At 45.9% G+C, this 12822-nt stretch overlaps 1 protein-coding gene across 1 annotated transcript; it reads right to left on the bottom strand.

Moving 5' to 3' along the window:
* Positions 1–4708: 4708 nt before the first annotated feature.
* LOC109158430 lies at positions 4709–5662 on the bottom strand. The gene has a single exon (XM_019306342.1). The coding sequence runs from the start codon at positions 5660–5662 to the stop codon at positions 4709–4711; it is 954 nt and encodes a 317-aa protein (XP_019161887.1).
* Positions 5663–12822: the final 7160 nt, after the last annotated feature.

The raw sequence follows: 12822 nt of genomic DNA, 5'->3' as shown, positions 1-12822 counted from the left end.
CGAGGTCGGACCTCGTGCCCCCTTAGGGTATGTTAGCCACGATAGTCGAGTCCTTGTTGGACTGGACCCTGGGGCTCCTCCGTCGGGGTTGGTACGCGAGGTCGGACCTCGTGCCCCCTTAGGGTATGTTTGGGGAAGTTGGGTACAAAAACTCCTTCCTTCGCGATGGGTGAACAAGAAAAGGTGTTTCTTATTACATAACTTTATTCTGTTCATAGCAACGGAGGGGGACTGCCGCCTCCTATGACATTATTTGCAAAACACTAATGGAGATGGCGCTAACTCCGTATGGTCGAGTTGGTCCGCGGTGGATCACTGGTAATACCTCAACAAATGCTCCGAGTTCCAAACTCTAGGTATCTCCTTCCCTTTGGGGTTCTTGAGCTTGTAGCTGCCGGGACGGACCACCGCTGCCACAATGTAGGGGCCTTCCCAGTTTGCCGCGAACTTCCCTCCAGCTTGGGGTTAGCTTGCTTCTCTCCTTCGGAGTACATAGTCCCCTACTTGGAAATAACGGGGTTGCACTCGTTTGTCGTGGTAGGACTTGGTTTGCCGCTGGTAGTTTTCAACTCGGATAGAGCTGCCTCTCTTCTATCATCTATCATGTGGAGGTCGGCGCTATGGCGTTCTTCGTTGGTGTCGGGGTCATATTCTTCTTCTCGCCGGGAAGGTATGACCGCCTCCGCGGGGGCTCGGGCTTCAAAGCCGTAAGCTAACGAAAACGGTGTCTCCCCGGTGGCCCTTCTAGGGGTGGTGCGGTAGGCCCATAAGATGGCATCGAGCTCCTCCACCCATGCTCCCCCTGCGGATTCAAGTTTCTTCTTCAGACCGTTTACTATAGTGCGGTTGGCATTCTCCACCTGCCCGTTGGCTTGTGGATAGCAAACGGCTACTCGGCTATGGCTGATGCGCCACTCGGTGCAGAAACTCTCGAACTCTTGCGCCTCGAATTGGCGCCCGTTGTCAGTGATGAGTTGCATCGGGACCCCAAATCGACACAAAATGTCCTGGTAGACAAACTGTTTGCACCGGGCACTTGTGATACTTGCCAGCGGCTTTGCCTCTACCCATTTGGTAAAGTAGTCGACAGCCACTATGAGGTACTTTCTTTTGCCCGACCCCATGGGCAAGGCTCCTACTATGTCCACCCCCCACCTGGAGAAGGGGATGACCGAGCTGATCGGTGTGTAGTTCGTGGCGGGTCGGCCGGGGCCGACCTGAAAGTGCTGGCATGTCTCGCAACTCCTTACGTAGTCGGCACACTCTTTGGCCATTCTCGGCCAAAAGTACCCCTGCAGGATGGCTCGACGGGCCATGGTGAAGGCGCCCTGGTGGGCGGAGCAGGTCCCTTCGTGGATTTCTTCCATGACCGACCTGGCTTCGTCCGGGTACAAACAGCGGAGTAGGGCGCCGTTGTACGACCTCTTATAGAGCGTGTCCCCCATGATGACATATGTGGGGGCACGCCACTTCACTAGCTTGGCATCAACCTCATCAGGAGGTAGCGTACCTGTCTGTTTGTACTCCTTGAGGTGGTCCAACCAACAGGGGGGGTCGGCTCTGTATGGGTAAGACTGGGTAGAATTCCAGACTCGACCTCTCGAAGTCTTCGACCCGGGCAATTTTTGAGATGTGCTCCGGGGCCCCCTGGCTGAGCTTGGACAACATGTCGGCATCCGTGTTTTGGACTCGGGGTACCTGTAGGACTTCATAGTTTATTAGCTGGCCCAGGAGCTGGAGCACCACATCCCGGTACCTCCTCATCCTCTCGTCACTTGCCTCGAACTCTTCTGTGACTTGGCCCACTACCAGCCTAGAGTCACATCGGATCTTGAGCTTCTCGACCCTCATGTTTAGTGCCAGGCGGAGCCCTCCGAGGAGCGCCTCGTACTCGGCTTCGTTGTTGGACAGCTTGAAGGCAAAACAGAGGGCGTAGTAGGCTCTGAACCCCTCGGGTGTGATGAGGATGACCCCACCCCCGCAGCATTTTGGTCCCGAAGCTCCGTCTGTGGACAGAGTCCACCACTCCTCGTCTTCATCTCGGACCTGCTCGGTGGCTTCCCGGGCAGTGCACTCGACTATGAAGTCTGCTAGTGCCTGCCCCTTGATGGCTGGGCGGGTCCGAAATTGTATGTCGTACTGGCTGAGCCGCATGGCCCATTTGACCAACCTGCTGGCCGACCCCGAGGCCCTCAACACCGCATCTAGGGGCTGGTTGGTAAGGACGTGAACGGGGTGGGCCTGAAAATAATGGCCGAGCTTCTTTGTGGTGATGTCTACCGCAAATATGGCTTTCTCGACAGGCGTGTACATGATCTCCGCTCCCCGTAGAGCTCGGCTCGTGTAGTACACGGGCCGTTGGATCCCGTCATCGTCCCGGACCAGCACAGAGCTGACTGCGGCCTGGGAGATGCCGAGGTACAAGTACAGGACCTCCCCCTTGACGGGTTTGGCTAGTGGGGGGAGCGACATCAGATATGTCTTGAGATCCTCGAAAGCCTTTTGGCACTCCGGAGACCACTCGAACCCCTTGGTCTTCTTGAGTACTCCAAAGAATAGCAGAGATCTTTCGGCCGACCTCGAGAGGAAACGACCGAGGGCCGCTAGTCGCCCATTGAGGCGCTGGACTTCCCGGAGACACCGTGGGGGCTCCATGTCCAGGATAGCTTTTACCTTGTCCGGGTTGGGCTCTATGCCCTTCTTGGAAACCATGTACCCCAAGAACTCCCCCCCCCCCCCCCCCCCCCCCCCGTGGACCCCGAAGGTGCACTTCTTGGGGTTAAGACGCAGACTGAAACGTTGCATAATTGAAAATACCTCAACTAGGTCGTCCGTGTGTAGGGGTGTTAGCGAACAGAGCTTTCGGCAAACTACTCGTGTTCGTGTTCGGTAAGCGTTCGTTTATGTTCGTTTGTTAAGGTAAACGAACATTAACAAACAAAATTTAGAGCTCGGTTAATAAACGAACAGAGCTTGAACAGTTCTAAGCTCGTTTGCTAAGAGATCGTGAACAAGCTTGTTTGTGTTCGTTTACTAATGTTCGTGAACAAGCTCGTTTCTGTTAGTTTAATAATGTTCGTGAACAAGCTCGTTTGTGTTCGTTTAATAATGTTCGCGAACATGTTCACAAACATATATATTATATTATATTATATTAGTTATGTAATTGTGTTGTTTGTTTGATTATTGTTCGTGAACGTAAATTATTTATTGTTCATGAACGAATTGTGATCATGAACATGTGCAGGTGTTTGTTTATTAAGTGTTCATGAACGTAAATAAATATGTTTGTGAACGTGCTTGTTAATGAACATGTTTGTGAACGTGTTTGTTAACGTTAACGAACACGTTTACGAACGTGTTCACGAACATTAACAAACACGTTCGCGAACATGTTCGTTAACGTTAACGAACACGTTCGTGAACATGTTCGCGAACGTTAACGAACACTAACGAACGCTTAACAAACGAACACGAACAGGATTTTCAAAAACCTTAACAAACGAACACGAACACGAACACTCAAAATTCCTTAACAAACGAACACGAACACCCTCCGTTCGTTTATGTTCGGTTCGTTAACAGCCCTATCCGTGTGCAGGTTAGCTTCGGTGCTCTTCACTATCATGTCGTCCACATAAGCTTGTAGGTTGCGACCGATGACTTGTTTGAACACCTTGGCTACCATCCGGGTGTAGGTGGCGCCCGAGTTCTTCAACCCGAAGGCCATGACCTTGTAACAGTAGACCCCTTCTGGAGTGGTGAAAGCCGTCTTCTCTTCATCAGCTTCCTCCATAAAGATCTGGTGGTACCCCCTGAATGCGTCAAGGAAACTCATGAGGGCACACCCTGCTGTCTCGTCCACCAGCTGGTCGATGTTGGGAAGCGGGAAGGGGTCCATGGGGCAGGCCTTGTTGAGGTCGGTGTATTCCACGCACATCCTCCAGGTGGGCGACTTCGGGGCGAGGACCACATTAGCCAACCAGGTGGGGTATATGACCTCTCTGATGTGACCTATCTCCAAGAGGGTGTCGACCTCTTTTTTCACGAACTCCCTCCTGTCTGTGGAGAGGTACCTCTTCCGCTATTGGACTGGCTTGACCGAGGGGTCCACAGCCAGCTTGTGTGTGATCACCTCGCGGCTGAGGCCCGGCATGTCTTCGGGGCCCCATGCGAAGATCTCCTTGTAGCTCCGGATCGTGTCGATGATGCGAGCTCGGAGCTCATCCGGGAGGCCGACCCCAACCTTCACGACCCAGTCGGGTCGGTTGAGATCCAGGACGACTTCCTCCGACTCGACTATGGGCTCGGCCCGAGGCCGACCCGTTTCGTCTCGTAAGGCCTTCTCGGCTATGGTGTGGACCCGGAGGTCCTTCTTGCCCATCTGGCGGCACGCCCGTAGGTAACAGCTACGACTCACCCTCTGGTCCCCCCGGGCAGTCCCGACCCCGTTCGGCGTTGGGAATTTGAGACACAGGTGCTCCATGGAAATTACGCACCTGAGGTCCTCCAGGGCAGGTCGGCCAAGTATCATGTTGTGGGCGCAGCTGATTTTTACAACCACGAACTCGACCCTCCACTTCTTGAGGTGAGGTGCGGTGCCTATCTCCACATCCAGGCTGATCGATCCCTCCGTCTCGGTCGAGTCCCCCGTGAACCCAGACAGGGGGGTCCTAACCTGCTCCAGCTGGTCCCTTGGGAAGCCGAGTTAGATGAACGTGTCGTAGTACATGACATTTACCGAGCTGCCCGTGTCTACGAGCACTCGGTGCACTACTACGTTGTTGACGTCCAACTTGATCACCAGGGCATCCCGGTGTGGTAGGGGACCGTCCGGCAGGTCGTCATCGGTGAAGGTGATGGGTTCCCTCCGTAGCTTCTTCTCCCGTGGGGCTTGTGTCACATCCCCGACGTATAGACTCCTCGCCCATTTCTTCCGTTCGGCTTGGGTGTCGCCACCCTCGGGTCCTCTAAAAATGACATAAATGGACCGCTTCTTTGGGGGCTGGGAGTCTTCTGTCGTCTTGTCGTCTTCTTCAGAGCTTTGGCCGTGCTCTCTCTTGCGGGGTGCCGGGTTGGGTGGCGCGGAGCCACCACTCCCTTTCTTCCATACGTTATCTCGGCCCTGGCCTTGGGGTTGGCTGGGCCGTTTAATGAAGTGGCCCAGGTAACCCATCTGGATGAGCTCCTCAATTTGCTTCTTCAGGAGGATGCACTCATCCGTGTCGTGACCCTTTTGGCGGTGGAACCGGCAGTACTTCCTGGGATCGCCCTTCGCCGAGATCTTCATGCACTCCTCCTTTGGGAACTCGACGATCCCCTGGTCCTCCGCGTGGGCCAGGATGACACTCACGGGGTGCGTCAGCGGGGTAAGGAAACGTGTGGGGTTCAGCCTGGGCCCCTCAGCGTAGTCGCGACGATGCTGCCGAGATGCCCTACCGCGTTCCTCCTGGGGGGCCTTGTCCTTCCGACCTCTCCCTTCTTCCTGCTCCCTTTTTCTCTTCTCGGCAGCTTCGGCGTCAGCATATCTGGCCGCCCTGTCCATCAGGTCGGCATAGTTCTTCGGAGGGTACCGGATGAGATCCTGGTGGAAAGCACCCGACCTCACATTGTTCCTGAAAATTGGTATAGCCGACTTACCATCGAAGTTGGTGACTCCCATGACTTCTTTCTTCCACTTATTGAGATACTCGGCTAATGACTCCGAGCTCTTCTGTTTCAGGTCTCACAGGTCGGCGATTTGCTTCTTCCTTGGTATGCTGGTGGCGAAGTGGGACAGGAACTGCTTGGTTAGGTCCTTGAAGGTGGAGATGGACCCTCCTGGGAGGGACCCAAACCAGTCATGTGCCTGTCCGTCCAGAGTGGCAAAGAATCCCCTACATAGGATGGCGTTAGTAGCCTCGGTAATCATCATGGCGGCCCTGTACCTGGTGAGGTGCGACCGCGGGTCTGTGGTTCCCGAGTACGCTTTGACAGTGGGGAAACGGAAATCCTTGGGCAGGGGTTCCTCCATGATAGAACTCACGAACGGGGTGGACAGTATGTCATTGGACTCTGAGGACCCGTCCCTTTCATCGAACTTCTTCTGGAGCTCGTCCATCCTTCTCCGTAACTGCTCGACCTCGTCCCGGTTGGAGCTCGGGACTCGGCCATTTGTCTCACCTGTTCGCTCCACCCGGGCGGTTTGTCCGCGTCGTGGGGGAGCTCGGGTCTCTCGGTCTGGGGATCTACGCGAGCCCGCCTCCTGTTGCGGTGGAGCTCGGGGTCCGCGACTTGGCGACCTCCGAGTGCCCGCCGCTTGTCGTGGCGGCCTGCGGGAGCACGATTCGGCCGCTGGTGGGTTATTGGCGGCCGGCCTCAGACCCAACCTGTCCCGTGCCGACACGCGCTCGCCCAACCGTTCCAGGGCGGGCCTGGTTTGGGTTGGGGCCCTTCCATCATCACCATGCTGACGGTCTCGGCGGGAGCTCCCTCCTCCTCGTCTGTCCGTCGGGCGGGGGGAGTTGACTTCTCCTTGTGTGGCCCGTGCCGGAGGTGGCACGGCGCTCGGCCCGCTGCGCCCCCGGGAGAGAGGTGGAGGCGGTATGGCTCTCGGCGGCACGCCCCCTTGGGTGGCGCCTGGGTCGGCTTGTTCCTCTGCCCGGAGGCCCGCCGCAACACGGGCCAGTGCCGTGGAGGCTTGTTCGAAGACCGCCACCCCCTCCTGGATGAGGGCGCGAGTTGGAGCGGTAGCGGGAGCCGTAGCAGCGGGAGCCACGGGGGGTGGTGCACCACTGCTGCGGTGGTTGGTGAGCTGGGCCCTCAGGTCTCCTCCCGACCTGTTGGAGGCGGCCGGTTAGACGCTGGGGGCCCTGTTGGGGCCGTTCCCGTTTGCGACGAGCTGGGTGCCGCGGGAACCGTTGATGTGGCGAGAGTTGGATCTCGATCTCGTCATCGCTGTGGATGAATGATAATGGGGATAGCGCTCAAGCTTATACAGCAGCTCTCAACAAGAGCACCAATGATGGATTTAATTCCTCGGGGGTAGCCCGAATTATTAAACCCGGATAAGTATACGTACGAAATAAATAATAGGACGCAGAGATATAATAAGGTCGCGGGGACCGTAGGTCGCAGGGACCGTATATTGTATTAATTATCGCTAATAAGCTATTACAAGGCTTGATTAGGACAATAAGGCTAGAAGATAGCAATTCAGGAATCTGTTGTGTTGTGTAATGATCAGGTCCCTTGTTAGGACAAGAGGGAGTCCTTTTATATCAGCTCAAAACCCCCCAACCGCACCCCTAGAATCGGGGTTAGTTGGGTCGGCCCGCCTTGACCACGTCCCCCCGGGACCGGGTCCAAGGCGGGCAACTCGGCATGGCCGAGCTCGGCCTAGCCGAGTCCCCCATGGACCCGCCCGGTAGTGCCCGGGTCCATGGTGGTGGGCTCGGGTGTACCGAGCCCACCCGTGGCCGGACTCGGCCCAAGGCCGAGATGCCTTGGGCCGACTCGGCCACGGCTCACTTGACTGGGCCGAGGGGCTTCTCGGGTCCGTCTCTTCCGGGCCCAATATATCCATCAGTATGTATGTATGTATGTATGTATAGACACACACACTCACAAACACGCGCACTTTTAATTCTATATTGATAAACATAGTTTGTGTATATACTTTAAGAAAATATTCATTATTAAAAATGAGATATAATTTAAAAAGTAAATTATTAATTAGATTACCTAATATAATTGTCCTACTAATTGATTCCATGCTACTATTTATAATTCATATATTTGAAGACTTTTTAAAGCTAAATACCTATTAATTGCCTTAATAATAATTTAGATAATTTTTAGTCAATCAATATTCAATAGCACTAAAAGCATTACTTTGAATTTTTATAAATAAGATATAATATTATTAAACCGAAATAATTAAAAATAATGTGTCCATAGTACAAAAGATTTTATAATAGTAATTTTTATTGCCTAATAGAATTTGTCAATTATTAAACATTATTTATGGAAGATTTTACTTTTATTAATAGTATAGATATAGAGTGGTGTAAATAATAAGTAATAAATTATTTTTTCCTTATAAAATTACACCGAAATTATAGTATAGATATATATTGATGTAAATTATTATTTCCTTATAATATCACTGGTTTGAATTACACATTATTGAAAATCTCTTTGTAGACGATATTGGTAGTAGTAACAGAATTTTGTCCATTGCATCCTCGTGTAGAGTTAAAACTTTCAGGCCATCAGGATGGGTGACTCGAGAAAAAGTCATGTACAATTAATCGTGATTAAAGACTGATTTTTTAAGTAATAACCCAACGTGAGTTAGTGTTTGACCCTGACTTTTGTTGACAGTCATGGTATATGCAAGCAACAACGGGAATTGTTTATTCTAGAGTTTCAAGGGCAATCTCGTATCAGAAGGGGTAAGAGACATTTTAATGGAAGATTTTACAGAAATGTCCCTAGGTTTTGGGGGAAAAACTTGGCTAGGATGATTTTACTTTTAATTATATATAGATTACAATTAATTTTATTATAATCTATAATTTTTTTTTATGCTTAAGGTGTAATACTATGAGAAGTAAATAAATTATCATTTATATTTTTTCGTGTAGTTACTATGGTAATTTTATGGTTATATATATATATATATATATATATATATATATATATATATATATATATATATATATATATATATATATATATATATATATATAAGGAACCGCGGTGATATTATTCTGAATGTTGCTTCCAGTGAAATAGCATCTTTGCTCCTGCCGGGAGGCAAGACATCACATTCCAGATTTGCTATACCACTCTCTTTGAACGAAGATTCTACGTGCAATATATCACAAGGCATTGACCTTGCTGAGCTTATAACAATGAGCAAATTGATAATATGGGATGAACGACTAATTACGCACAAACACTGTTTTGAGGTTTTGGACAAAACCATAAGGGATCTATTGAGGTTCGCCATACAGGATAGTGCTGAAAAGAATTTTGGTGGAAAGACAATAGTTTTGAGCGACAATTTTAGTAGGGGTGACCGCGGTTCCAGTTCTGCAAATGGCCAAACCGGAATCAAAACCGGAAAGTACGGTTCCAGTTTCGGTTCCGATTTATGAACCGAATTTTTTTTAAAAAAAAAAAAAAGAGAGAAAAGAAAATTCCAAAGAGGCAAAAACCAAGGTTTGGTCTTTGCCTCTTTAGCCTTTGCGCCACTGCCCACTACCCACTGCGGCAGTGAGGCGGTATGCTGCCATCAACTTTTTTTTTTTTCGGTTTGGAACCTTAACCGGAACCAAATTGGTTCTGGTTAGGAACCGGAAGTGAAACTGTACGGACAGTTCCGTTCGATTACGGTTCAAACTGAACCGTGGTCACCCCTAAATTTTAGACATATCCTAACTGTTATTCCGAAAGCAACAGGACAAGTAGTTGTCGGAGCAACTATTAATTCTTCATACCTGTGGACAAATTGCAAGGTATTAAGGTTCACAAAGAACTTGAGACTACAGACCTTAGCTTTAGAGGAGATAGATAGACGGTTGATTGGTTTTCAAAATGGATTGCAGACATCAGAGATCGGATTGCAGGGGTTGTAAACGACGGTTCATTTGAGATCGATATTCCGACACAGTTTTTGTTGAAGTGTGGACACGATCCCATAGCAACTATAGTGGAAAGCACCTTCCCAAGTTCGAGATATGACTTGCTTGATGAGTCACAGTTAGAAGGCTGAGCGATCCTCTCGCTGACGTTAGATGTCGTTGATCAAATTAATTAGGACATGTGCAACATGAATATTGCAGAAGGATAAACATATTTAAGTTGTGACTCTTTCTGTAAGGCAGAATCAGACAATGAAAATCTATTAGAAGTACACACTCTTGAATTTTTAAATAGTTCGAGATTGTTGGGTCTTCCTAATCATTCATTGACATTAAAGATTAGTGCACCTATTATGTTATTGCGGAACATAGTCCACTCTCTTGGTATTTGTAATAGGACGCGGCTCATCATCACAAGATTGGCAGATCACATTGTCGAAGCAAGAATAGTTAATGGGACACATGAAGGAACCAAAGTTCTTATCCCCTGATTGTCTCTCACTCCTTCTGATACGAGATTGCCCTTCAAGTTCCAGCGTAAACAATTCCCCTTGATGCTTACATATGCCATGATTATCAACAAAAGGCAAGGCCAAACACTAACTCACATTGAATTATTGCTAAAAAAAAATGATCTTTAATCACGGACAATTGTACGTGACTTTTTCCTGAGTCACCCATCCTGATGGCCTAAAGGTGTTAGCTCTAGACGAGGATGGACAAGATTGTGTTGCGATTACCAATTTCGTCTACAAAGAGGTTTTCAATAGTGTGTAAATACAATCGTTGATATTACATTTTTTTTTCCAAAATGACAAAATTGCTATATATGATTATATCTAGACAAAAATATATCTTCTATACAAATAAATTAGGATAACAATTGATTACTATAACTAAGTTGCTAAAGAACGAGCATATTTACCTAATTTATAAAAATCTTAAACAATGATATATAAAATCTTTAAAGTTATAGCACTGCATGCGTACATCTACACATTAAATATTGATTTGAGCAATTATTTGCTCAAATTCAAGCAATGTTAACATCAACAAACACAAACGATCCATGCCATATCTTCAATTCCACTATATAATATTTGATATTATAATTTAAATAATTGTATAACGACTCAAATCCATTCCGTGCATCGCACGGGTGAAAATCCTAGCTAGGTTTAAAGAATAAATACATAAATTGATGAATTGCATGAATAGATATTACTTAAATAATATATATATATATATATATATATATATATATATATATATATATATATTTTAAAGTAGTTGAAGACTTAAGAAACTGCACTTCCACTAGATTTTTTTTTTTTGTCAAATTTGGTTAACATCATTACTTAAGAGTTAAGAAATTAGTTTGTTTTCAAACAATGTTACTAACGTATACGTAACTAACAGTACATTTATTATTTGGCAAAAATTTATGTGAGATTGTCTCATAAATCTTTGTCCGTGAGCCGGTTCGGGTCAATATAAAATATAATATTAAATTAGAAATAAAATGTTTATTACTTACATAGAAAAATGTACTACTTTTGAGGAAAAATTTTAATGTAAAAATATTATATTTTTCATGAAAATATTATATTTTCTTTTGTAAGTGCAACATTTCTTATAAGGGAAAATATAATATTTTTGACGAAAAAAATAATACTTTTACATTTTCCGTTTGGAAAACAAGAAAATGATTTTTGGAAAATGGTTTCTGAAAAATGAGTCATTTTTTGAAAAACATTTTCCTTTTCCAGTGTTTGGTTGCATTTAAAAAACTGTTTTGGTGTGTTTGGTTCATTTTCTGGAAAATGAGTAGAATGGTATAATTAAATATTTTATGTAAAATAAAAAATAAATTTTAAATGTTTTAAACTAAATTAAAAAAAAATCTGGTTTCCGGGTTCCGCCAGAAACCATGGGGCGAAAATTTTGGCAAAAGTCATTTTCCGCCAAATTGAGCACATTTTCCCTAGTCAACGAAAAATGTTTTCTGTTGACTGGATTTTTCAAGTGTAGCCAAACACCAAAAACCCAGAAAATGATTTCCAAAAATCATTTTCCGGGTTTCCAAACACAGCCCAAAATATAAAAGCATTACGGAGTACATTTTTCCACAAAAGTATTATATTTTCCTAGGTAAGAGACATTTTATTCCTAATTTAATACTCCGTATTACATTTACATTTGATTCAACCCGTCTCACGGATAACATACAAGTGTGAGTGTGTGACCCTTTATATATATTAACACCAAAAACCCGGAAAATGATTTCCAAAAATCATTTTCCGGGTTTCCAAACACAGCCCAAAATATAAAAGTATTACGGAGTACATTTTTCCACAAAAGTATTATATTTTCCTAGGTAAGAGACATTTTATTCCTAATTTAATACTCTGTATTACATTTACATTTGATTCAACCCGTCTCACGGATAACATACAAGTGTGAGTGTGTGACCCTTTATATATATTAATATTAACACCAAAAACTCGGAAAATGATTTCCAAAAATCATTTTCCGGGTTTCCAAACACAGCCCAAAATATAAAAGTATTACGGAGTACATTTTTCCACAAAAGTATTATATTTTCCTAGGTAAGAGACATTTTATTCCTAATTTAATACTCTGTATTACATTTACATTTGATTCAACCCGTCTCACGGATAACATACAAGTGTGAGTGTGTGACCCTTTATATATATTAATATTAACACCAAAAACCCGGAAAATGATTTCCAAAAATCATTTTCCGGGTTTCCAAACACAGCCCAAAATATAAAAGTATTACGGAGTACATTTTTCCACAAAAGTATTATATTTTCCTAGGTAAGAGACATTTTATTCCTAATTTAATACTCTGTATTACATTTACATTTGATTCAACCCGTCTCACGGATAACATACAAGTGTGAGTGTGTGACCCTTTATATATATTAATATTAACACCAAAAACCCGGAAAATGATTTCCAAAAATCATTTTCCGGGTTTCCAAACACAGCCCAAAATATAAAAGTATTACGGAGTACATTTTTCCACAAAAGTATTATATTTTCCTAGGTAAGAGACATTTTATTCCTAATTTTAATACTCTGTATTACATTTACATTTGATTCAACCCGTCTCACGGATAACATGCAAGTGTGAGTGTGTGACCCTTTATATATATTTTGCTCCAAA

This window comes from Ipomoea nil, unplaced genomic scaffold, assembly GCF_001879475.1.
Source record: "Ipomoea nil cultivar Tokyo-kokei standard unplaced genomic scaffold, Asagao_1.1 scaffold2818, whole genome shotgun sequence".
In the NCBI taxonomy this organism is placed as follows: domain Eukaryota; kingdom Viridiplantae; phylum Streptophyta; class Magnoliopsida; order Solanales; family Convolvulaceae; genus Ipomoea; species Ipomoea nil.
The sequence above is the reverse complement of the archived record's forward strand: the minus strand, read 5'-3'. Positions and strand labels throughout refer to the sequence as shown.